At 40.9% G+C, this 23,450-nt stretch overlaps 6 protein-coding genes across 9 annotated transcripts in view; 2 read left to right on the top strand and 4 right to left on the bottom strand.

Moving 5' to 3' along the window:
- Nucleotides 1-2,486, bottom strand: part of LOC109538779 (innexin shaking-B) — a 13,365-nt gene extending 10,879 nt beyond the window's left edge. Inside the window, exons 1-3 of one of the 2 annotated variants that reach the window (XM_048668094.1) lie at nt 2,121-2,486; nt 1,618-1,877; nt 1,044-1,177 (exon numbers count right to left, since the gene is read on the bottom strand). In XM_048668094.1, the coding sequence (XP_048524051.1) occupies nt 1,044-1,177; nt 1,618-1,815 (332 nt within the window). In that variant the 5' untranslated portion in view covers nt 1,816-1,877; nt 2,121-2,486. The remainder of the gene's footprint in view (nt 1-1,043; nt 1,178-1,617; nt 1,878-2,120) is intronic. The other variant, XM_019906164.2, reaches the window with a different exon arrangement.
- A 598-nt stretch (nt 2,487-3,084) lies between these two features.
- On the top strand, nt 3,085-5,121 carry LOC125505761. Its single transcript, XM_048670161.1, has 2 exons — nt 3,085-3,963; nt 4,778-5,121. The coding sequence occupies exons 1-2, from the start codon at nt 3,196-3,198 to the stop codon at nt 5,063-5,065; spliced, it is 1,056 nt and encodes a 351-aa protein (XP_048526118.1). The 5' UTR covers nt 3,085-3,195; the 3' UTR covers nt 5,066-5,121.
- Nucleotides 5,065-6,856, bottom strand: LOC109538773 (lipase 3). The gene is made up of 7 exons (XM_019906152.2): nt 6,639-6,856; nt 6,264-6,580; nt 5,950-6,196; nt 5,732-5,893; nt 5,495-5,579; nt 5,300-5,442; nt 5,065-5,237 (listed from the first exon to the last, which is right to left on the bottom strand). Exons 1-7 carry the CDS (start codon nt 6,732-6,734, stop codon nt 5,082-5,084), a joined length of 1,206 nt encoding a protein of 401 aa, XP_019761711.1. The 5' UTR covers nt 6,735-6,856; the 3' UTR covers nt 5,065-5,081.
- Nucleotides 6,857-7,840: 984 nt separating this feature from the next.
- LOC109538772 (lipase 3) lies at nt 7,841-9,951 on the bottom strand. The gene is made up of 7 exons (XM_019906151.2): nt 9,494-9,951; nt 9,251-9,440; nt 9,074-9,203; nt 8,565-8,970; nt 8,425-8,509; nt 8,229-8,371; nt 7,841-8,177 (listed from the first exon to the last, which is right to left on the bottom strand). The coding sequence occupies exons 1-7, from the start codon at nt 9,620-9,622 to the stop codon at nt 8,016-8,018; spliced, it is 1,245 nt and encodes a 414-aa protein (XP_019761710.1). The 5' UTR covers nt 9,623-9,951; the 3' UTR covers nt 7,841-8,015.
- A 475-nt stretch (nt 9,952-10,426) lies between these two features.
- LOC109538774 (arginine-hydroxylase NDUFAF5, mitochondrial) lies at nt 10,427-11,880 on the top strand. Its single transcript, XM_019906153.1, has 5 exons — nt 10,427-10,814; nt 10,868-11,019; nt 11,069-11,408; nt 11,461-11,603; nt 11,656-11,880. Exons 1-5 carry the CDS (start codon nt 10,541-10,543, stop codon nt 11,794-11,796), a joined length of 1,050 nt encoding a protein of 349 aa, XP_019761712.1. The 5' UTR covers nt 10,427-10,540; the 3' UTR covers nt 11,797-11,880.
- The window catches only part of LOC109538771 (GTPase-activating Rap/Ran-GAP domain-like protein 3), a 30,805-nt gene continuing 19,161 nt past the window's right edge, over nt 11,807-23,450 (bottom strand). For all 3 annotated transcript variants that reach the window (XM_019906150.2, XM_048670153.1, XM_019906149.2), the window contains 17 exons: nt 22,732-22,801; nt 21,537-21,620; nt 20,261-20,342; nt 20,087-20,205; nt 19,798-20,032; nt 19,640-19,738; nt 19,354-19,584; nt 18,160-18,425; nt 16,815-16,963; nt 14,845-15,005; nt 14,553-14,789; nt 14,268-14,401; nt 13,972-14,212; nt 13,822-13,911; nt 13,225-13,461; nt 13,046-13,173; nt 11,807-12,985 (listed from right to left, as the gene is read on the bottom strand). In XM_019906150.2, the coding sequence (XP_019761709.1) occupies nt 12,896-12,985; nt 13,046-13,173; nt 13,225-13,461; nt 13,822-13,911; nt 13,972-14,212; nt 14,268-14,401; nt 14,553-14,789; nt 14,845-15,005; nt 16,815-16,963; nt 18,160-18,425; nt 19,354-19,584; nt 19,640-19,738; nt 19,798-20,032; nt 20,087-20,205; nt 20,261-20,342; nt 21,537-21,620; nt 22,732-22,801 (2,653 nt within the window). In that variant the 3' untranslated portion in view covers nt 11,807-12,895. The remainder of the gene's footprint in view (nt 12,986-13,045; nt 13,174-13,224; nt 13,462-13,821; nt 13,912-13,971; nt 14,213-14,267; nt 14,402-14,552; nt 14,790-14,844; nt 15,006-16,814; nt 16,964-18,159; nt 18,426-19,353; nt 19,585-19,639; nt 19,739-19,797; nt 20,033-20,086; nt 20,206-20,260; nt 20,343-21,536; nt 21,621-22,731; nt 22,802-23,450) is intronic.

Below are 23,450 nucleotides of genomic sequence, written 5' to 3'. Positions count from 1 at the left end.
AGTCTGTGGTTCGTGAGCAGAAGTTGGTTTTTTGTCGCGTTTGGCGTTAGTCTCCATTTATAAAACCATGTCATTGTGTTGTTTGTTAGTGTTTGAAGTCTTTCAGTCGCTTTTTATTTCTGCAATAAACATTGATTTCTTATGATCGCAAGCTCATACTTCTGGCTCCTAAAGGTTTGAATGAGCCAAAAATTCTTAAGGATTTAACGAAAAAGGCAAAGAATTTGAGGTATTTTGAGAGACTCAATTTTTTTTCAGATTTTACAACTCGTTTTTTTGCCCTCTTGGAATGTTTCTGACCTAAGAAGCTGCCCAATAACGAATATAATTTTTTTGGTCTGTTATAAGGAAGATATCGCCGGTGAAGATTGCGACTGTCCAAAAACCGCTCAAAATAGACAGAAAATGTTGATTATTTCGGATCTGGAAACCCCTTAGTGTTTTTTCATAAGCTTGTTGAATTCTCCGCCTGTTTCCGGTGAAAATGATGTAGAGTTTGAGGTATTTTGAGACACTTGAATTTTTTTGGTAAAATCGACCTCTTGGTCCCCCGTTATAAAATTTTCAACCAAAAATCTAAATTTCACGACTGTGTTTTTGCCCTCATTGGAATTTTCCGACCTAAGAAGCGGCCCAATAAGGAATATTAAGTTTTTGGATCTATAATAAGGAATATATCGCCGGTGAAACGGTTCGAAACCGCTCAAAAAGACTCAAAATGGACAGAAAATGTTGATTATTTCAGATCTGGAGAATTTATCCTGTTTTTAATGACTTCGTGGTAGTGGAAAAAATGTAGAGCTTGAAGCTTTTTGAAAGTTGAATTTTTCTGCTCAAATCGACTTCACCGGCTTAAAAGTGCTAATGAAAACCTACAGCGACCCCCGTAAACAAACCGAAAAAATTTGACTTTAAGAGTAGAAAACTAAAAATAAACACAATGGCTTGGACGAGACTGAAGCAATTTTTTTTAAGTACGCAACAAAAATTTCAGAGGGCAGCATCTACACGAAAATAAACAATAATTAGGTTTCCTTTAATACCTGGTGTGGATGCAGTCAATGGGATTTCCAACATACTGTCTAGTGGTGATGATGATGGTCAAAGTCACCAAAATCACCACAGTTGCTTTGGTGTGAAGGCGGAAGATCAACGACTCTCTGGTTATGGTGCTGGTCTATAAATAAACACACAAATTTCATTAACAGTGAGTTTGTGGTGGACAAAAAATCAACAAAGAATCAATCTAGAACTCTCTTGTCAATGAGAGATCGAAAAAATTGCGCGCTTATTTACAGCCTACTTCTGGCAGAGGAGCATGAGCAGGAAGGCCAAAAAACCCACAGTTATTAGTAAGTCCAAAATTGAGTGAAAAGTTGCAAAAAAACCCGGAAAAATTCCTTTAACCCGAAATTGGGGAGCGATAAATCAAACCCCAGTATATTTACGCGTTGCGGCAAAAATGAATTATGGAAATATAAATCGCGTCTATCGATGTTTATTTTCGTTTGATCAAACAAAGCGCGCATCAATCGGCTGCCAAAAATTTAAAAAATTCAATCACTACCAAAATAGCAGAAAAAATTGAGCAGTTTTCCGCTCAAAAATGCCACTCACCTGCGTAAGAGTGTAAAAGGTCCGAAGCAAATCCATTACTCTAAACCCTTCTTGGCTGGTGCGTCTTCTGCGTAATGGTAGGCTGAAATTGGGGCGCCGCCTGCTCAGTTTCGTCCTCAATGAGGGCAAATGATATGGATAGGTTTTGTAGAATGGTCGTTTTCCAAATGGTGCCTGTTCTGATCTGGCTCGCCCCATTTGGCAACTGGATTGGCTGGGAAACGCTCAGCAGCATCATCGGAAGCCACCTGATCATATTTCTTCTTGACAATCATTCGATTAACTTAATGAGGCAGAAGCAGACTGAGGAGGATTTCTTTTTATTTATTTATTTATGTGCACTTTGGATTTTATTGGGCTTTCTAGGTCAATGTACAACTAAAAATAACCGCCCGATGGAGTAAACATTTGGAAAAAGGCACACTTCCGCATTTAAGACTTAGAGTGCCTCAACCCGCCGACACCATCAGACCTTTTTCCTCGAAACGTAGTACAATACTTACTGTACTAGTAGTTGGCGGTGGTTTCGTGTCACCTGATCCTTATGGGCGTCAAGGCAACGACTCAAAAACTGTCAAAAAACCGGTCAAAAACTGTCAAACACTTGTCAAAAGGAGCAAACGGCCGCCTGGTCGGAACCAAGGCAAAACAAATGACTGAGCGCGACTAACAATTGACCGATGAAACCGTTTGGCTATTTTGGACGCGCTTGATTTGACCGACTGGAAATGATGGTTTTGTCGTAATCCGGACGGTTTCGGCATTTTGTTGCAAAACAATCATTCGGGTTTGATTAACGGAAAATTGCGGCCGGAAAATTGACCAGGGGCGTAGCGCCAGAGTCCAACTGAACGCCTGGAGCGCGCCCAGCACCCAAAAATAACCACAGCCGATATACAAATGTGTTTTCTTTTCATTTCATTTAAGTGCCAACTACTCTGGATATTTGGAAATTGATTCCCCAGTGTGTTTGTTTATGGATGCTTAACAGTGGCGGCGTGGCGATTTTTCGAATGTGAAAATCGCTTGTTTTTTATTCACGTCTTATGTACATAAAACTGAAACAAACCCACAAGTTCAACCGCAAGTGGACCAACCAAAAGAGCGAAAAATGCCTATCAAGCTTTTAGTTTTTGCAAAGGCAAGAGATAATCGGTTTAATTTGCTTCCGGTTAAAAAACGCCCTCTGACACTCGGATTCGAAACCGAATCTGAATTAATTCACGCAGTGAAGTAGAAGAACATTTCCTTTCCAACAAGCCCTTTCCAAAATTGCCTATTTAGGAGGCTCCACATCGGAGTTCCAGGTCTTTTTAACTTTCCGAAAGCAGCTCAGAACCTTGCGATTAATGATACATTTTTAGAGCATCAGCAAGCGAAGCTTAAAATCTGCAAATTTCAAATCTCCACCGGAATTCCCCCAGTAGAAAACCGTCCCTGATTACCTGAGTGGATCTATTTCCACCCCCAATTAAACAATTACTTTATTTTTCCACAACAACGTTTCGCATTACATGCAATCCATCAATAAACCCCCAGTTTAGTTCGAGTTTCAGCTGAATCAAGTGCTTAGTTGAAATGGCGCACTATTCGGCCGTAGTGTTGACTCTGAACAACGTGTTTATTCTGTTCCCGCCAGTCAAAGGCAGCAGTTCACGTTGTTTCGCACTGTTCCGGTGCTTTTCCTGGCTATTTCTAGCTTTTGCCGCCATAACGGGTGGCCCAATGTCCATCATCATCAAGGACCAAGTTTTTAGCAATGTGGCCACTATTCATAAGGTCATCTACGATGTATCGGCCATGCTGCTCTTCATTACCAACATTTATTTATCGGGTGTTTCCATTCTGAGGCATCGCAAACTTTCGCAGCTACTGGAAGACGTTCTGGTAGACATCAGCAATGGATCCACGTTTCTGATCAATTTTGCTGCCTTCATCCTCATCCACCTGGTCAACACCTTGTTCATCCTGGTAACCCAGCTGGAAAGAACTGACAACATCTGGTACCAGATGACTATTCTCTTTGTTGATGGCTACATGACCTTTCGGGTGATCACCGGGCTCTTCATCATTTTTCTCATCATCAATGATGCGAAGAACAAATTGGCCGAGTTGAATGAGAAATTGCTTAGATCCACCACTGCCACCTCCATCCGGCATTGGCGTTACCGTCACAACAATCTTTGCGATCATCTGCACAACATCAATAGTCTTTTCGGCGTTGTTCTGCTGCTGATCATCTTCTACTTCATCACGACGTTTCTACGGCATGCCGTATTCATCAGTGTCCATTCTGAGGCCAATCTGGTGGTGGCAGTGCGATGTCTATGGATTATCTCTTATGGGGTAAGGCTAGAAAATTTGCAGATTTGTTTGAGGCTTTAAATAAGGAGTTTAGAGAGCAGAACAGATGGCGAGATTTTAAAAAATCAGATGGAGGTTATGGAGTCATCATGTGGAAAAGCAGGAGCATCCGCAAAAATTTTTCGGCATCAGAATTTCTCGTTCTGAAAATTTAATCAATTGAAAAAATGAAAAGTGTCTGAAACCCCATTATTTTCCCCCACATTTTTCTTGTTTATTCTTGGAACGACTAACAATGTTAGCCCATTGCCGCTTAATTACGCAAAACATGAACACGATGTTCCAAATGTAAATATTAACCCTGTTAACTGCTCTATCGATGTTGTAACGAGAAATTTACCTCGATTACTTGCCGGAAAAAAAATTGATGACCGAGTTTTCCAAATAAACTGAAATCGTCAAACTGCTGAGTTTTTCAGCAAACCGGCAAAACATTCACAAGCATTTTATTTTCGTAATTAGCCGGTTTCGAAAGACTGAACTTTGCTGGGAGAGTTTGGCGACGGCCGTCTCAATACGAAGATTTCACTGATGTCTGTCCTTGTCAGGGCATCCGAACAGTGCAATAAACAGAGCGCGGGAGTTTTAACGCGCCCTCTTCGTTACTCCCAGTGCCAATTGTGTCTGTTTTTCTCTGCGGCATTGCATCACCATGCCCCAGGGTGGGAAGGGCAATCCTAGACTGCCCCAGATTATGCAAGTCGAGAAAATTTCAGCGCTTTCAATTTTTAGTACATTTCAATCCCATGAACAGGTGAGGTTCTTGGACTCGTACAAGTAACTTTAGACTTTTCAGTTTCAAGCAATCTACTTGGGGTATATGGGTGAGCAAATAGTGAAGGAATCGCAAAAAACCGTCGCCATTGGCTACAAGCAAATCTGCCAGTGGTCCCGCTTGAAGATTCCCGACCAATCGAGCGAGATCTTCCTGCTGACGCAGCAGGCCTTCAACCGGATCACCCGAATATCGGCGGCCGGATTCTTCAACGTCGATAACTCCATGATTCTCTTCATCTTGACGACGTTCTTCACATATTTCATTGTAGTCACTCAGCTGATGGCCGGAGGAAGAAAACCTACATAGTTTAATAAATTTCTATTTACAAGCCATTGTATGTATTAAAAAGCGATATAGCTTCATCGTAGACGTATGATTTGGCATCGATTGCAAAGGCAAAATCGATGTGGTTCCAAAGACTATCCTCGACCAACATGGCTGTTGCGCTTGGAATTTCCGAGATTAATCGCGTATAATCCTGGAAATAACTGGAATTAAAGCCACCATTCAATGGAAATTGTGGGCAAAAGTTCTTCTTACCAACGCTCCACTGAAGTAGTCGTTCGCGCCGTACCAGATATAGATGGAAACGTCGTCAATGTCCGCCAAATCGTAGTAAGGAGGTTCCGTCTGATTATATGCCAACTCGTTGTTGTCCCGATAGTCGTATTTGCGAAATTCGCCTGGAAATTGTAGGAATTTAAACAGTTCAGGGAAGATTAGAACGGGACTTACTGGTTCTGGCCACTTGCAGGTAATGGATCACCTGTTTGAAGGCTCCTCCTGCTGGATCCGTCGATGCCATCACGGTGATCATTGACTGAAAGAATTTGCTTTTATTTGCAGGTAAATGTGAGGAGAAGTAGGCGGAAGGTGGACAAGGATTTAATGGAAGGCATTCGTGAAACTTCTACCGCTCCTGTTTGGGCCTTAGGAACTTGTCCTCCCATGGTCCTCTGAAAAATTGCTCACCGTATTCAGTTGATTGGGATCGGGTCCAGCAAGATCTCCAAAGAGCTCCACACACACATCAATTGCCGCGGAATCTCGATGGCAAAACAGAACCGCCAGTTGTAGGTAGATGGGGTTGCTCGTTAGAATCCCCTTGTTCAATCCCAAATCGGCAAAAGCATCCTGAAAACGAACTCAAAGCTCAATCAGCTCAACTCCGCAGAGGAAAACCTGCACACATCAAGCTCTTCTTCATACTCCTTGAGCACATCGAAGAAGGGCAATTGACAATAATCCATGTAGACAACAGGGGCGAAAAGATTGGCGACGGTCACTCGGGTGCGATATTCGGGCCTTGTGGCCGCAAAGACCACAAAAGCAGTACCACCCTGCGAGTGTCCGACGAAGGAAACGTTGGTCAATCCTGTAAGGTTCTGGATGTAGTCCATGTTTGCTGGAATATCGTAGTAGCCCACTTCATGCCAGCTGTAAATTAATAACAGTTCATTATCCAGCCAGATAATGGGAAAGTTTTCTTTCCGGGTCTAGCAACCTGAAGTTCCAATAAGCAACCGAATCGGAGCTGAGATTGGTGTGGCCCAAGCTGTAGGTGTTTCCTCTGCTAGCCATTAGGAAGACATCGTATCCTTTTTCGGCTAAAAGGAACCCGATGGATTCGTCGCCTTTAGTGATGAGATCCTTCGGATTGCTCCAGATGCCATGCAGAAGCAGTGCAACCGGTTTGGTAGTGTTGGAGTCGGAAGATTCGTTTTTGCCTTGAGGAATCCGCACTGTGGTCAAAATGTAACCATCATCAGTAGTGATGGTGTGATTTTCATAGCTGTATCCGTGCCGGTCGATGAATTCGTACTGCAAAAAGCCATAACATTAAAAATCCCCATTTCCCATTCAAAGTGAGGAGACTCACCAAGTTGAGGCCAGTATCTGGATCCAACCAGATGGCCTCACTGAACACATTTGCGCAGAAAAGAACAAAAATTACAACAACCCTTAAACTGGACATGACTTCGAGTGAAATCAGCAGTTCCTTTGCCAACAGCAACCCATGCCTCTTTTATATAAACCGCCAAGTTCAGTCCAGATAAGGCAAACAAACATACCTTGCAATGATTAGGTAGAAATTTTGATAAAAAAATTGTATGTACCCAAAACTCCATTTAAAATAGCACCAATTATATAGAAAAAACGATAATTTACATCGTGTAACTGGTGTTATCGCACCGGTTATTACGTAGGTAGCTAGCGCTCTTGTTTAATTTATCAACATTACAAGTACAATTAGCAACACTTTATCGTCTGCACAAGATACTGACTTGTCGAGTGTGTCTTTTTTGTTATTTAATGAATGGTTAAGTGTGCTTATCGATTTGGTATCTATTAGCATCAAAACACTGTTTAATTAGCAATTGATTTACATGCAAATTCCTTAATATGAAGTGGAATTGTGAACTAAATCAACGTGAATATTGTATGGAAAGTACATAACGTTTGAACTTACAGCTTGAATTAGCAGCTAGAAGTCGTTTGAAGCACTATAAATATGCAAGAATGATGAAGAAGTCGAAGAAGAAGGTTTGTGCAACGCGCTCGAAATTGGAGACTTTCTGGATCAACATCTGCAAATTTTCCAAGAGGTTTAAGAGGACGGAGACTTCAAAAAATCCCCAGTTAAATTTTTAAAGCTCCCAAAAAGGTTAGGAGTGAGTCCCCTCATCAATGACTCAATGAACCCATAAAACTTCCAAAATTACTCAAAAAGTTAACGAGTTACAACTCAAAGAAGTCGAAAACGCTCACGACCTGAAAGATTCGTTTTGATTCCTAATCTATCAATTTCAATTGGTATTTTTGGATATGACAGTGCCTATTTGGTGACTCAGTGACTCAATAAAATTTCATGAAATTTTAGTAGTTGAGTTGTTTGAAACTCATGAGTTACAACTCAAAGAGTTTGAAGGCGCTCAATATCTGGAAGCTTCCAGTCTAGAAACTTGTTTTGGCAACTGCCAGGCGCAAATAAGGGATGCAAAACTCCAAAAATCTAAAGAGGTTTCAACCAAAGCGACCAAAGATTCCGAGTGCCTCCAAACTAGATAGAAAAACTAGACCGAACCTAAACCTCATCTTTAATAAAAAAAAAACGTATATTTCTCTAATGGGTTCAATGGTGCCACGGTCTATAGCAAACAATTAAAGATTTGACGGTCACCCTTGAGCCATTGATCAACATTTCCATTGTTTCCTGCATTCAGCGCATATTTAAAAAGGATTAACAAATTGGGATTTACGGATGAATTTTTGTGTATTTTTTCATTATTCGAATCGTTTCTTTGTAGACAATGTCAGAAGCGTTTCTGGCGTAAATAAAGTCGATGTGGTTCCATCTGGGGTAAGCCACCTGCTTACCAATGGCGCTGGGGATTTCGGAAATGAGCCGCTTAAAGTCCTGGAACAACAACAATGCCAAAAATAACCTTCGAAGGCCGGTTTGGCTTACCGAAGGTCCGCAAAAGTAGTCGTTCATTCCATACCAAACATATACCGGGACGTCGTTGATGGCGCTTAAGTTATACATTGGCGGGTTTGGCTGATTGTACATTTTTGCGTTTCTGGTCCGGTAGTTGTACTGTCGGAAAATTCCTGCAAATCGTTTTTTCTTGCTAACCCCCTTGGGTTTCCTGCCTAAAACTTACCGGTCTTGGCCACTTGAAGATAGTGCATTACGGCCTTAAAGGAACCTCCAGCAGGATATTCCGTGGCTAGCACAGTAATTTTTGACTGAAATGGAAAAAACTTTTAAAATCCCTTATTGCAATATTGCCGCTTTTCTCACCACATCAATCTGCTCAGGATCAGGTCCCAGAATCCCAGTGAGAGACACGCACAGATTCAGATAGGGCGAATCCCGATGGCACAGTCTGATCACCAAAGGCAACAGGGCCGGATTGTAAGGGAGCACCACCTTGTTGAGTTGCAAATCCCGGAAAATATCCTCAATCTGCTCCTGAATCTCCACAGCCATGCGAAAGAACGGTATTCTGCATCGGTCCATGTAAACCACGGGCGCAAATAGTTGAGCGCTAGTTATTCGGGCTCGGTATTCCGGCCGGGTGGCCGCAAGCACCACAAAGGCCGTTCCACCTTGCGAGTGGCCAAGGAAGGAAACATTGGACTGTCCTGTTAGTTTGGCTATATAGTCCATGTTGGCTGGAATGTCATAGTAGGCCACTTCGTGCCAGCTGAAGAGCGAAAGCGTAAAACAAAAAAATCGGCAGATAAAGAAAAAGTAAAACAGACAATTGGAATAAAGACGCAGGTACAAAGGCAAAAACCGACAAATACCTGAAATTCCAGTAAGGTAGGGAATCAATACTAAACTTCCTGTGGGCCAAGCTGTATCTGTTTCCTCTGCACGACATCAGAAACACATCAAATCCAGCTTCGGCCAATGAAAATCCGATTGAGTCGTCTCCTGCAAAACGCCACTAAGTTTCGGAAAATTCACTGTTCTGAGCGCACCTTTGACTAGCAGATCCTTCGGAGTGCTCAGAATGCCATGCACTAAAAGCGCTACTGGTTTCGGGGCGTTTGTCCTGCCACTTTCGTTCTTTCCTCGCGGGATGCGAAGCAGGGACAGCACATAGTCATCCTCAGTGACCACAGTGTGGTTTTCATAGAATCCATATCCGTGTTTGTCCAGAAATTGATACTGAAGGTATTGGAAGATTTGTCCAAGCTTTCAATGCTTGGGAGACAACTTACCAAATTGAGGCCTGTGTCTGGATGCAGCCAAATTTTGGACTCAGCTGATAAAATACAGCAGAACAAAACGGCTAAAAGCGCCTCACTGTACTGGAAAATTCTCGTTAGCTTCCCTTTAATTTTCTTCATTTTTTCTGTTTGCTATCGGTCATCGGCGACTATTTAACTTAAAAGCGCGAGTAAACCTTCAAATTTATTCCACTATTTCCTAATTAAGTAAATATGTCAATATTGTCCTCTAGTTTGTTATCCATTAATCACCTGTTGTTCGTGTTATTTGAAAAATTAGTTTAATGAATGAGTGTTTAACATCTGCATTATCATCTCGACATTGGGAACCTACTGGGTGCCGCCAAAAGATATATTTCTGAAAGTTTCTGAGGGAAGGTCCGGAAGTTTTGAAAACTTTGAGTGAAGATCTTGCTGATTTTTCTACTGCCGTGGTTCGGAAGTTTTTATGAAGTGTTAATGGTTTTGCAGTCATTTTGTCTCCTGGTCAGTAAGTAAGTACCGGCTTGGTATCCTTGATGCATTATTATCCAACAGTAACTACAGTAGGAAGATTAATGGTTGTAAGACAAACGAGTGCGTCTCAATGACATAGATAAGGAGAATAACACTGTAATTTATTTAATGTTTGTTAAAAAGGTACATGTTTTATGAGCTATTCGTTAGAGAGCATGAAAGAGGACGTGAAAAGTGGAATTTTTTTGAATAATTTGGCGCTTTTGAGGAAAATAATTTGAAGGATGCAAAAGCGAGCTTTTCCAATTAAATCCGACAGCTGCATTTTAAACCTGAAAATATTCGTTTTCTTCCTATTTTGAAGTTTCAAAATACGCCCTGAATTTGGCCCGTTACAAGGCAAACCGTGGCTAAAATAAATACGCTTTCAACCACTTGGCCTCCGCTGCGGCAGTGCCTGATCTACTCCCGAAATGTCAACTGTGAGGCAGGTCAGTGCAAAACAGTCGATCTAACCGCACATTATATTTCCAGTTGAAACCTCTGTTGAAACTAATTAAGTATGATTTAACAGTCGAAATAATGTATTTTGTGGCCCAATTTTTGCGCTGTTGTGCGAGCCCCTTTTACGGCCGATCCGTTCGCCTGTTGTCCGTGAGTGCAGTCAACTCGAAACTGATAAACGAGTCCCATTCTATAAATATATTCGATCGGAATACGAAAACGCTGCAACGGCAAAGGGCTGCGGTTGCGGACGATGCGAATTTGTACGACTATCTTAAGGATGAAATCGGGTTTCGTTTGGCCGATCGTGTCTTTGATATTAAGAGGAAGTTTAAACTAGCTGCCGATATTGGTTAGTTGACACGCCGCAATCGTTTGGCTAGTTAAAAGCACTGCATATTACAGGGTGTAATAGGGGGTATGTTTCCAAGCACATTTCGCCCAGCTCTGTGGAGGAATTAATTGTGTGTGATGTAAGCCAGGAGAATCTGGATGTTGTCACTGTTATGGAGGGCATTAAGTTGAGGAAGCAGATACTAGACGAGGAACACATCGATGTAATTAACTGCAGCCTTTACTAGTTAAAATTTGTCATTTCTCTTGCAGTTTGACTCGAATTCGCTGGACTTAGTGGTCTCCTGTTTAAGCCTGCATTGGGTAAATGACCTCCCAAGGGCATTTCATAAAATCCTGGAAAGTCTCAAGGAAGATGGCGTGTTCATGGCTTCAGTGTTTGGAGGGGACACTTTATATGAACTGCGATCCTCCCTACAACTGGCCGAGCTGGAAAGGAAGGGCGGCTTATCTCCCCACATATCGCCCTTCACTGAGGTCAGGGACATTGGCAGTTTGCTGTCCAATGCAGGCTTTTCCATGCTCACTATTGATACTGATGAAATCGTCGTTAATTACCCCAGCATTTTCGAGCTGATGTCGGACCTTAAAGGTGGGCAATTGAATACCAAGCCTGTGTTAAACGCTTGAAGCTTTGGTTGCAGGCATGGCTGAAAGCAATGCAGCCCTTAACAGGTCGCTGCACTTGCAGCGGGACGTCCAGTTTGCGTCAGCTGCAATTTATCAGCAGCTGTATGGGAAAACCGATCCTGAATCCGGAACCACCAGCATACCGGCAACGTTTCAGGTGGAACCCTCTATTAGGAGCATATGAATGAATTGTAAACGGTTCGTTTTAGATCATCAACATGTTGGGCTGGAAACCCCACCCCAAACAGCCCCAGCCAATCCAGAGGGGCTCAGGCGAAGTCTCCCTGAAGGACTTGCATAAGCTGGACGAAATCGTCAAAGAGGTGAAGACCATTAAGGACAAAGACTAAACACCATGTCTTGTTTTCACTAAATGTTTATTTTGTTATACGGACCGAAGAATATGTATATATGTAATAAAATGTGCAAGTGAATTGATTTTCATTTGAAAACGTTTTCTATTAGTACCGTAGTACTGATGAATATTGCAAGGTTCCATCTCACAAGTGAAGATAGTTTATCACAGAAAACCTTAGTTTAATTTAATAAATTGTTGCTGGATTTTACCCGAAAAAGCATCTGATAAACATTGAAATGTCTCAACATGATATAAAGGCTTTGTTATAAACTGGATATGCTTTCTGGCTTAACGATTATATGCTACTTTACTCACACCGCGCTATAGATAAAAGTGCTGGGTTCATAGAAATGTACACACACGAAGAAATTTTTGAAACTGTAGAGGGTTATTGGGCATTTATTGCCTGTTTCTTCACCCTTTAAGTCCCTTGTCCTTGCTGTGAATTCAACAGCTTATTTATCCGATAACGGCAATAAATTCACATCAGGGTTAAAGGAATACAAGCGTTATTTTAACCCGTTTATCCGAACACTCCAGAGAGGCACTTGCCTCTGGGAAAATGAGAAATTAACTTAGTTTTTTTGCGTTAAATTGATCAAAGCGTGCAATTTCCTAGAATATACATACATAGAAGTTATTTATTTACAGAACCTATCATTTATCTATAATACTTGTACCTGCCGCGCAGTAAAAAACGTTACAAGCTTGGACAGATTAGAGAGGATTTGGTTATATGTGTGACTAATTTTCCAGTTAAAGTGATTTTGTCCGCATTTTTTAAATGTTTTTCATGATCCCGCAGTTTTTGATCGAATATTTGTGCGATTTAACACCGGTTTCCTACAACTACAGTTCAATGTTTAAGTAATACATTGGGTGTTTTCCTTAGAAAGTCAGTCAAATGCTAATCGTATCAGCTAATTAGTTAAAACGGGTGAAAGGGTCTCACTTCCTTGGGTGAATATTGAATATTGTACATTAAAAAAGGGCATCAGCCGACCCGGAAGGGTGAGGAAGTAGAAAAAGTATATACAGCAAAAAAATAGTCAGAATTAAAGGTACTTAACCCTATGTAAAGCAAACGACTATCATTTTATTGCAGCGGGTTGAAGTCTCGCGCGCACTGGAGGTACTGGAGAACTGCTGGCGCTTCTGGATACTCGCGGCTGATCAGGAACCTGCGTTTAACAGCTCACTTGTTAAAAGTCTTCAGTTTTGTCTAAATATGGAACATTTACCGCTAGTTTTGAGTCGGCAGACTTCCAAACGGGAGGCGAGCACGTTCTTGAATGGTCTGGATGCGGAGCCCTGCTGAGAGCATGAATGGGTATTCGGTAAATCCTCAATGGCTTCACTTCGGGCGATGCTAAAAACCGTCCATTAGCCAAAAAAATTTCCAGCAATTGCTGCTGTTTACCGTTTGGGCTCGAGGGTGGCGAGACTTTTTGCAGCCCCTGCTGCCTGATGTCCACGTAAAGTCGGTCGGTTTTGTTCGGGAAAAACTCTGGAGCGGTGGTGGCGAAGAAAATGTCGTTTTTGCTGGTGATTAGTTGCAGCTTGGGCATGCTCATGGTGTGGATCAGATTTCCATTGACTACCAGCCGGATTTCCATTGTGTTGGATGTGAAAGCGATTATGTATGGAAAGGCACAGACTGTGAAAAGATCACTTGGATGAGCTTGGTGTCAGTTTAAGCAAATTTTCTGGAGATATTGCCAAAAGAGCTTTAACGATGACCGAGAGCGATATTTTTTGGATCAAGTGTTTGTGGTGTTTTTCAGCAATTTTTTAAACTAAAGTTGGTTGGCGTCAGTTGTAATTGTCATGTCAAGTTATTTGCAAAAAATACTCAGTCGAAATGAAAACTACCTGGATTGTTGCTTTTTAGTCGATTTAAAAAAGAAACTTTCACCCTATTAAGGAAAGCAAGAATCGATTTTTTAGTGTTTTACTCTATTTTTTACAATTTTCCGAAGTGGTAGGTAACTACGTAAAACTCCTATATTTAACTCACCAATATCTGTTGGGGCAGAGTTCCAATGAAAATCGAAATTCATCGCCTCGCAGTTGATGGTTTCATTTAGCTTCTGGAAATGGCAAGTATCTGGAAGATTAACAACACAGTGAAGAGATTTTCCCGACTTCTTCCGTGGGATTAAATTACGGTTATAGCAAAGCATCAGCTGGATCTCCTGGTCCTCGTACAGATCCAAAGCAGCCACCAAATGCGTTCTGGTCCCTTCCACCGTGTATAAATGTTGCGCTTGTCCGGATCGTCCATTTACGACATCCCAGTGGTTCTTGTAGCCGACGCAAACCAAGATATCACCATGTGTGGGCGAAATGGGGCTCCAGACGTTATCCAGGATGGTTAGAATGGATGGTTGCTCGCTCAGATTGAGCTCCTGAAAATGCTTTGTGTGTTTGGGGGTTTGTGAGCCTCAAGAAGCAAAGTTTTACCCAGAAGAAGGAGAAACCTTCCACAGTGTCTGTGTCGCTTGCAGGACACCAAGCAGTCCAGGCAGCAGAGTGTTTCCATTGAAACATCAACAGTTTTCTGCCGATAGCTACGCACATTCGAAGCCGAGCTCCACCTATAGGGACAGGACATATTTCGCAATCAATTCTTGCATTCGGCTTTTATGGCCTCAAATTAAATAAAATCCCAACCATCGCAGCCATAAAAGACTTAACGAGCTTTATACGGTCGGTCAATGAACGCAAGAAGTACAAGTGTTGTCTAACCTGCTCGTGATATTGAATATAAGTGCGCTCCTCGTGTGCGTTCCATTCGATGTTCTTTCACATCGATTCGCGTGAAAATTTCGGTCGTCATTTCGATTTGCGACAACCTGAAAACATAAATCTTGCAGTCCTTGTGGGCGGAGCCGGCTCTGAGCAAGATTATACCATGGGGCTCCACCACGTTCAATTGGCGAACCTGAAGGGATTTGTCAAAGATTTGCCTGTGAGAGGTTCCATCTAGGAAACGAACCAATCAGAGTGTTGCAAAATTGAGCTAGAAACGTTCATTTACCCTCGACCACAAAAGTGCCATCCTCAGTAGCCACTACTAAACGGTTTTCCCCCCATGAGTCGCCGCAGGCGATGGGATGAGACGGGAATACCGGGTAGAAGCAGTTTGCTTCCCATGGCGATCTTTTGAACACCGTTCCTGCTGCTCCAGTGCTGGCCAGACTAGAAAATTGCCGTTTTTAATTTATTTACCTTTTTTAGTTTATATCCAAAATATGTTTGTTGGGTTCTAGTGAACTTTTATTTTGCTTAACTTTCAACAGGAATTTAAAAAATTATTGATCAAAACGGGCCTTCAGCTAGAAGGTTGCGTTATCGAGCACTTGAACGGAAATTCTTCACTCTATGGGGTGGGCAAGTGTAGATTTTTTCTGAATTTTCTCGCATTTTTGGTGATTTTTCAAAGTCAAAATTTGTCTAGATTGGCTTCAGTAGTGAATGATTCCGTGGAAACGATTTAAAAAATTATTATTATTATGTAAAATTGGCCCCATTTTGCTAAGAGGCTGCCTGATATTCCATTTTAAAGATCAATGTCGACACTATCAGGTTTGCAACTGTCGATTTTCTGTTGTTTTTCCCGAATTTTTCGGGATTTTTTAAAATGAAACATTGCCTAGATATGGTTCAGTAGCGACTAATTCCGTAGGAAAAGTTTTCAAAAAATCGTTATTCAAAATGAGAACTTGCCAAACGGCTGCCTTCTAGCCCATTTTAAAGATAAATGTCGACTCTATCAGGTTCGTAAGTCACGATTTGCTCTTGGTTTTCTCTGATTTTTGGCGATTTTTCAATGTCAAAGTTTGACTAAATTGGCTTCAGTTACGAATGATCCGTAGGAAAGGTTTAAAAAAAATTATTATTAAAAATGGGGACTTGTCAAAGGGCTGCCTTATATGCCATTTCAAAGAACAATGTCGACTCTATGAGGTTCACAAGTGTCGATTTTATGTTGCTTTTTCCAAATTTTTGGCGATTTTTCAAACTTAAACTTTGCCTAAATTGGGTTCAGCAGCGCATGATTCCGTAGAAAAACTTTTAAAAAATCAGTATTCAAAATCGGGACTTGCTAAAAGGCTGCCTTCTAGCCCATTTTAAAGATAAATGTTGACAGATTCGTAAGTACCGATTTTCTTTTGATTTTCCCGGATTTTTGGCAACTTCTCAAAGTTAAAGTTTGACAAGATTGGCTTCAGTAGCGAATGGTTCCGCAGGAGCAGTTTTGAAAGTTAATTTTTTTTTCATTTTCATTTTTTTGGCGATTTTTCATTTTAGGAAATTTTTCAAAATCAAAGTTTAGCAAAATTCTCCTCAGAAAATGTTAACACGCCCTGGGCCTGGCGCACATCCACTCTTATTATCCCATTAATATATTATAGTCCAATAGCCAGATTGATTGTTCCGTATTGGTTGGTTATTGTCCCAATAGGTTAGATCGGAGCATTCTGCGGGCCAATGTTTATTTAGCAACATTCTCAAGCACCCAATGTTTGCGCAGGTCAGTTCCAGCACGCCTTTTTTGGTTTTAAAGCCGGCAGGATTGCCCGATCTCTTACCCAATGAACATGTTTGGATACACATCAGCGGACCAATCCCAAGAGCCGAGACAATTAAAATATCTGAAGTTTCTTTAAATAAACGAAACCGATTTTCAAGACTCTTGAGGTTCAGTTGTGCATTTTAGGGCTTTTATCAGGGATTTTAAAGTACAAAATATCCAGTTTAGCGTATAAACCACAGGGAACAAACGCCAACTGTGCCAGTCGTTTATTTCAATAAAAAAATTAATTTAGCCCCGTTCCATAAAAGAAACCCTGCGGAATCGGAATTTATCGGTAGCTTCCAGCAGGGAAACAGTGAACTAAAGCACAATCTTCGAAGCGTATCCGGATGGTTTTAATACAAAAGGAAACTCTTCAGTTTTCAGTAAATAGAAAATAGACTGCAGGGATTGAGGATGCAGCTCATTACCTTGTAGGTGCATCTCCTCGGACAATCGCTTCCAGTTTGAGGGCTTGGCCAATTCGGACGAATTCAATTTGGCGGGAGTCCTCTTTGAGTCTTGAGTGGCGAGGCGTTTCAGCCAATACATCGGAAAATGCTCTTCGATTCAGCATCGTCTGGAAAAATCGATTTGATTCAAATATAAAAATTTCATTTCAGAGTGAATTGGTGAATAGTACAAACGGCCATTGAAGTTCAATGTTGTCGTAAAAACAGTCGTGAAAGTTTAACTGACGTGCCAAAAGCGTTTGACTGATTTAGGTAAATTTATTATTCAAAACAAGTCAGTTTTTGGAACATTGTTCTCTAGATAATTTGATAGAGAAATCTTCACTCTATCTGGTCTGTTCGTAGCGATTTCCTCATAGGTTGCCTCGATTTTTAACAATTTTTTAAAGAGAAGTATGTGTGTATTTTAACTATACACACCCCACAGGTAAACGGTTTTTCAAAAATTTATTACTCATTATCTGGCCTGCAAGTATAAATTTTGTCATCAGTTTTCTCGATTTTTTGCACTTTCTCAAAGTTCGGCTTGACACACCTCGGAGATAACGAGTTTTTAAAAACTGTATTACATAGTTAAGTTAAATTCTCACTATATTGGGTCTGCAAAGAGCAATTGTTTTATCGATTTCCTCGATTTGTTGGCAATTTTTCACAGGGAAAGTTCGACTAGATACCAGCCGCGGATAAAATGTTTTCAAAAATTGATTACTCAAAATATAGACCATTTGGAAGACTGTACTACAAATCATTTGTTAGAACTCATTGCAACATGTGACCGGAGAGTGCCAATTTTTCTCCGATTTTCAGTATTTTGTTACAAAGTAGAAATTTCACCAACATCAATAATTCATTGGAAAAAATGCTTTAAATCGAGAATTAATCTTGGGGGGAGGGGGGAATGAGAGTCGCAGTTATCAACATTTTCATAAGAAACGCCGCCGAATATAACAGGCTGCACACGTAAATTTTGTTGACTTTTCAAAAGCTTTCGACTCTATTCATCATAAAAGAAAGCCAGTGAAAATTCCGGGAAGCGAAAAGTTCGCTGAACTAAAATATACATTTGTGTCAACTTTTGCAACAATTTCCAATTTGATTTTCCCGGTAAACAAACATTAAACTTAATGAACAATCTTAGTCGTGTTTGCTCAGTGAGAGCGAGCCTGGAAAACAAATATTTACTCGGAAAACATTTAGCGATTCGCGCCGATTAGAAACATCTCACGTAGCTGAGTTATTCCAGGGTAATTTTTTATTGGTTTTCCACCAGATTTTCCACCAAAACAAGCACAAAAATACGTACAATTCGAGCATCGGTGACATGTTCGGAATGCAGATCCTTGATAAGCATTTCCAGAGTTCTCTGCCGTTTTCTGGCAAATGTTGGCGTTTCGAAGGTGGCCTTTTCCCCATTGATGAGTTTCACCAGTAGAAACTCTCGGAATGCGTACGGGTCGCTAAACATCGGAGGACACGGAAGTCCAGGTCCGAACAGGGGAACAGCCTCATCAGAAAACACGGAAAGTCGATAATGTCCGTTCGAACTAACGCTTACCGCTGCGAAAATATCTGGCAATTAATTGGTAAGTAGCTATTCAACCAGTTTCTGTAATTGTAGCCAGTCTAGTTTAAAATCAATTAGAACTTCTGTTCCAGAAAACAAACTAATGAAGTTCGGGCGGTTCGCAATTAAAATGTTTAATTAATCTTTATTGAATTTCACCATCCATTCGCTCCACTGTTTAATTATTTTGATTTTTTTGCGCTTCTTTCCTTTTCTCGCTTCACTACCTGAAGCAATTAACAATTCCAGAACAGCTGGAATTATTTAAATTGAAGTGGAAGGTTTTTTTCAATAATATTCCTACATAAGGACGGTTGAATTGGAAACAATCGGCCAAGTGCTGCATTTAAATCGATAGCGGGGTTTCGACGGCAATTCCAGCTTTATGCTAATGCGAAAGCCGTTGGCGCCAAATTTGCCCAAATATTGGCTCTACAGGGTGTCCCACCGGAAACCACCAGAAAACTATAATTAGGAAAAATTTCAAAATTGGGTTCCAGTTATACCGGAAATATGGCAGAGAAGAAGTCCATAGAAGACCCCTTCTATCTAGTTCCGGGCTCGATTTTGCACTACCTTCCCAAATTTGGGAGATATTGAATTCGCTCGGTTAACTTATTTTTCTCCTTTTCTCAAAAATCTTTCAATGGAAACGCTTGCACAAATTGCACAACTTGCACAAGTACCTAGATAAATTTCTAATATTTCTTGAAGAATAAGTTTTTTTATGGAAGGCTTTATTTCCGATACAAAAACATTTTGTGAAAATTCAGGGACTGATCTCATTTATCTCTTGAATGATCACAACATCCGCTGGCTCCCCAAAGCGAATAAGCCCTCATTTTACTATTGTTTACCCTGATTAATAAACGAGAATCCGAATGTGAAAACTAATTCAATCAAATCAAAAAATGAAAGTTTTAAAAAGGATACGAGTAAATTGCGACTTAATGCAGGTGGGATTGAATTGGGCATGGGCCGTTTCATTCTGGTCATCCTCCTCCATGTCAATGAAGACAATGTTGACGATATCGTTGCCAATGTGTCTTTTCCTCTCCACCTGTTGACGATTATCCCGCGAATATGGCAACAGAGTGGACACATGGAACATGATTTCGTGGCCTTCATAGACTGTGTATACCGAGTATTTTCCGGTCATATCGCCTGGAAGTCGCTAAAAATCCAAACCTACTCGCAAAAACCGATGAACACGTTTTACCTTTAGTATCCAACCCGCCCCGGTATTTATCCCAGCCCTTTAGCCGAACTCGATCTCCCAATAAGGTGAGAAACTGCTCAAACTTGTTGCTACCATGTTCTGAAACAAATGCGAAATGATGAGGATTTGCTTTGAAACCAAGGCTTTGTCCAGCGTACCGTTGCTGAGCATTTCATCGTCGCTATTCTGGCCTTGTTTCATGTAAATGACCCCAAACTTGAAGTTCACGGACCCTTCCTGTTCCTCCAGCAGCAGCAGGTCCTTTTGAATGTCCGGCGTGAAAATCTCCTTTGGGCCCTTCTCCACTTTGTCCATGTTGGGGAAGTTGGACAGGATCTGCTTGACGGTTAGCACTTTGTTTTGGGGAATTGGCAACGATATTTTGTGGGCGCCCTTAAAAAATCCTCCACTGCATTAGTCACCTGGAAGTACCGAAGTTTCACTTACACATTTTCTGAACAGTATCGCCCTGTACAGAGGCACGAGGCTGTTGTTGTCCTCATTCATCACAATGCTGAGGAAAAACGGGGATTTGTCGTTGTCCACTCCAATGTAGTTCTGGTGCACTGAAACCGCCCTTTCTGTAAACCTTTGATTCATCCTCCTTACGTATAAACTCACGCTTTCCAAGAAAATACTTAAAGTACCACCTGGTTTGGTACTCTGGATTTTCCAGCACTGGAGTGCTGGGTGAGCCAAACATCTAGAAAAACCACATGCACATAAAGCTCAGTCCTGTCCAAATGTAATGAAAGAAAAAATACTCCAAGTGGGCGAAATCTGAAATCCGTTTGTTGCTCTTTCCATGTAACTGCTTTGCTTATTGAGTTTCTCTGCAAATAGACTATCGAGCCGTACAAAACAATTAGGAGTTGATTTGAGTGGCTAAATTTAGTCCGGGCATGTTCCAACCGGTATTTTCCTTTTAAAGTGCCCGGGTTGTGAGTTTCCGTGAGAAGCCGTATTCTTCATGTATGCGGCACATACCTACATTTCGGTATTGTTTGAAACTTCACAGGTTCATTAAAGAATGGAAGCAAAAAGCGAATTACAAAGGAACCTAAACGGTGTGTAAAAAAATTATATTTTCACAAGAAGGGATTTTGCACTTTTTGGGTTGTTTTTGGGTTTATAAGAAGAAATATATTGGCGGTAAAAAATCGTAGCCGCTCAAAATAGACAGAAAATTTGAATTTTCAACCAAAAATCAAAATTTCACAACACTGTTTTTTGCCCTTATTGGATTGCTTCCCAGCTAAGAAGCTGCCCAATAACGAATATGAAGTTTGTGGGTCCATAATAAAAACAACAAAACACACAACACAAAAACCGCTCAAATTAGACAGAAAATGTTCATTGCTTCGGATCTGGAAAGTCCATAGTGTTTTTAATCAGCTTGTTCAATTCCGCGTTTTTTTTTCGATGAAAAATTATGTAAAGTTTGATGCTATTTGAAAGACTTGAGGTTTTTTGAAAAATCGAGCTCTTACGCTGCAGCTTTCCATCTCGTGCTTTTTAAACTCTAATGTTAATTTTTTTTATAAAATCGACAGAGGATCCAAAAACGATGCGCTACCATTCTATCCAATAAAACGCCTGTAACCAGCCCTAAATTATTCAACTAAATTGTAATGAAGGAAACCGATTTGAATTAGCGAAAACTCTGCCTATTTGTCTTTGCCTCATTTGTCCTAACAAAGCAATTTGGGGGATTAATTGAAGAAATCAGAAGAGGGAGAGAGTTATGAAGTGAGGCGCTTTTAACTCAATGCCTCCAAGAGGGACGTGCATGAATAATTCGAAAATGTTTTGCAAGTGAGTGGATTTAGAGGAGGGGCTTTCACACCCCCCATGGCATACAACGTTTTTTTTGTGTGTGTTCGACAAAAACACTTACTTCGTCCTTTTCTCCTGGAGAGTCGCCATTTTCAATGCGAAATCTCCTGCAGTGCTCATGGCCATCCACTTCTGGCTGTTGCAGCTAAAACAATGCCTTGATTAACAGGACATATTCTGAAGCGCTTTTGGGTAGGGTTTTTTTATTGAAAATAAGTGATCTGGACTTTCCTTTTGCCTGAACCCATCAAAAGACACTAGTTAGGAATTTTTTCTTTGGTACATTTCTAATAAATGACTGGCCAGTTATGGAAAAATTTACACCGATACTATTGAGATTGGATAGACGTGTGACCTAAATGTTCAGTCAGACGTTCTGGATATCAGTGCCAGATTTGCTTGGATTTATTCCGTGGAGGATTGCAATTTGTCATGAGTTAAATCACGGTACGGAAGGCGTCAAAGGAGAATAATTTCGACGAATGGAATTGCTTTTTCGCGAAACACGCATGGTTTTTTTTCCGAAAAAATTCCCGCCCTCGATTCCCACTGATTTGATTTGATTCTAACTGTTTTATGTTTGCTACATTTTTGGTCTTTTATTAACCATTTGAAGATATGGATTCAGCTGCTAAACAGGTAAAATATCATCAATTTGCCACAAAACTTCCAGCAGCAAAGTCGTTTTCCGATGATAAAAGACCTGGACTGGCTGATCCAGTTGATATATTGTAACGATCCAATAGAGCCGGTGCCAATGTAAGTAAATGGGGAAACGACCCGGAAGCTTTTGAAACCGCCATTAATTCGGTGTCTTGAATGTGACGCCCAAAAACACAAGACAAATTGCATCTCCAACCAGTACAATCGGCAAAATCTGGCTAATATATTCAGGATAATGAGGTTTTGCACCCGGGAATCGACAGTCCACGAACAAACCTTTAGGCGATTTATTTGCTTATTGTTGATTTGTCGCTGGCTTTACATAGGTAGATGAAAAGTTCCAGTGGCTTTCAGCAGTGTGTTTCAAATTATTCCCAGTCCTTCGTTTTTCAATTCTGCTACGTGACGCTGCTTTGTGCATTATAAAAGCATGAAAATCGATTTTGCAATTTGATTAAACTCTCGTGTTCTAGAGCCCAATTTAACGCGCATTTTTATTGCCGTTTAAAACGCCTCCAGACTTGGTGTTTTTGTATATTTAAACTGTGAAACAATGTAGATCAAGTTCTTGTTCAAGGCAGAAAAGTTCTCACCTGTTCAACCGATCCATAATATCGTCTGGAAAACACGCCCCTTCTGGATATCAGGTCACTGGCAGTTGAACTAAAACAAACCAAAATATTTTAAGAGGTCACTTTTACAGAACAAGGATCAATCGAGTCGCTTATCCAGCACTTTGTCTACTGGAACAAGTTGCAAATCGCCTTTGAATACAAAATCAAATCCCTCATAAATCACTGATAGATGACACTCGTCTGGTTCAAAGGGCCTCGTTAGACTTGAGAATGCTCGACCTTTTTCACATGCATTTTAAGTGCAACTTTTCCGTTTCCTTAAACGCTGAAATTTAGCTAAAGCAGATGCTTTCCTGAACACGGTCTTGCATGGGACAATGGCCACTTATTGCTATTGCGCGCAGCCTGAGGAAAGCAGTGAAAAGTAGTCCAGAAGGAAGGAACATCGTGATCAAGCGTAATTAAATGTAGGCAATTATTACACAAATCGGTGAAAATTGCGTTCGTTTTATATCTAATGCCAACGAGTTGTTAACCTAGGGGACCAGTAATGGTTTGCATTGTCTAAAAAGCTGGAAAACCTGGGCAAAACCCTCAGTTTGCCAGGCAGTTTTTGCGCTGAAAATTCAATATCCAACTCGGGCCGAAAGAGGAGGAACAAGCAAAAAACCTTAGCTTCAAGTTGGCTGCCTCATTTCGATAAAACAAGCTGAAAAAGTGTCCAATAAAATCGGGAT

Source organism: Dendroctonus ponderosae, unplaced genomic scaffold, assembly GCF_020466585.1.
Source record: "Dendroctonus ponderosae isolate FM_Combo_2020 unplaced genomic scaffold, Dpon_F_20191213v2 Dpon_F_20191213_1, whole genome shotgun sequence".
Classification (NCBI taxonomy): domain Eukaryota; kingdom Metazoa; phylum Arthropoda; class Insecta; order Coleoptera; family Curculionidae; genus Dendroctonus; species Dendroctonus ponderosae.
This window is presented reverse-complemented; position numbering and strand designations above follow the sequence as displayed.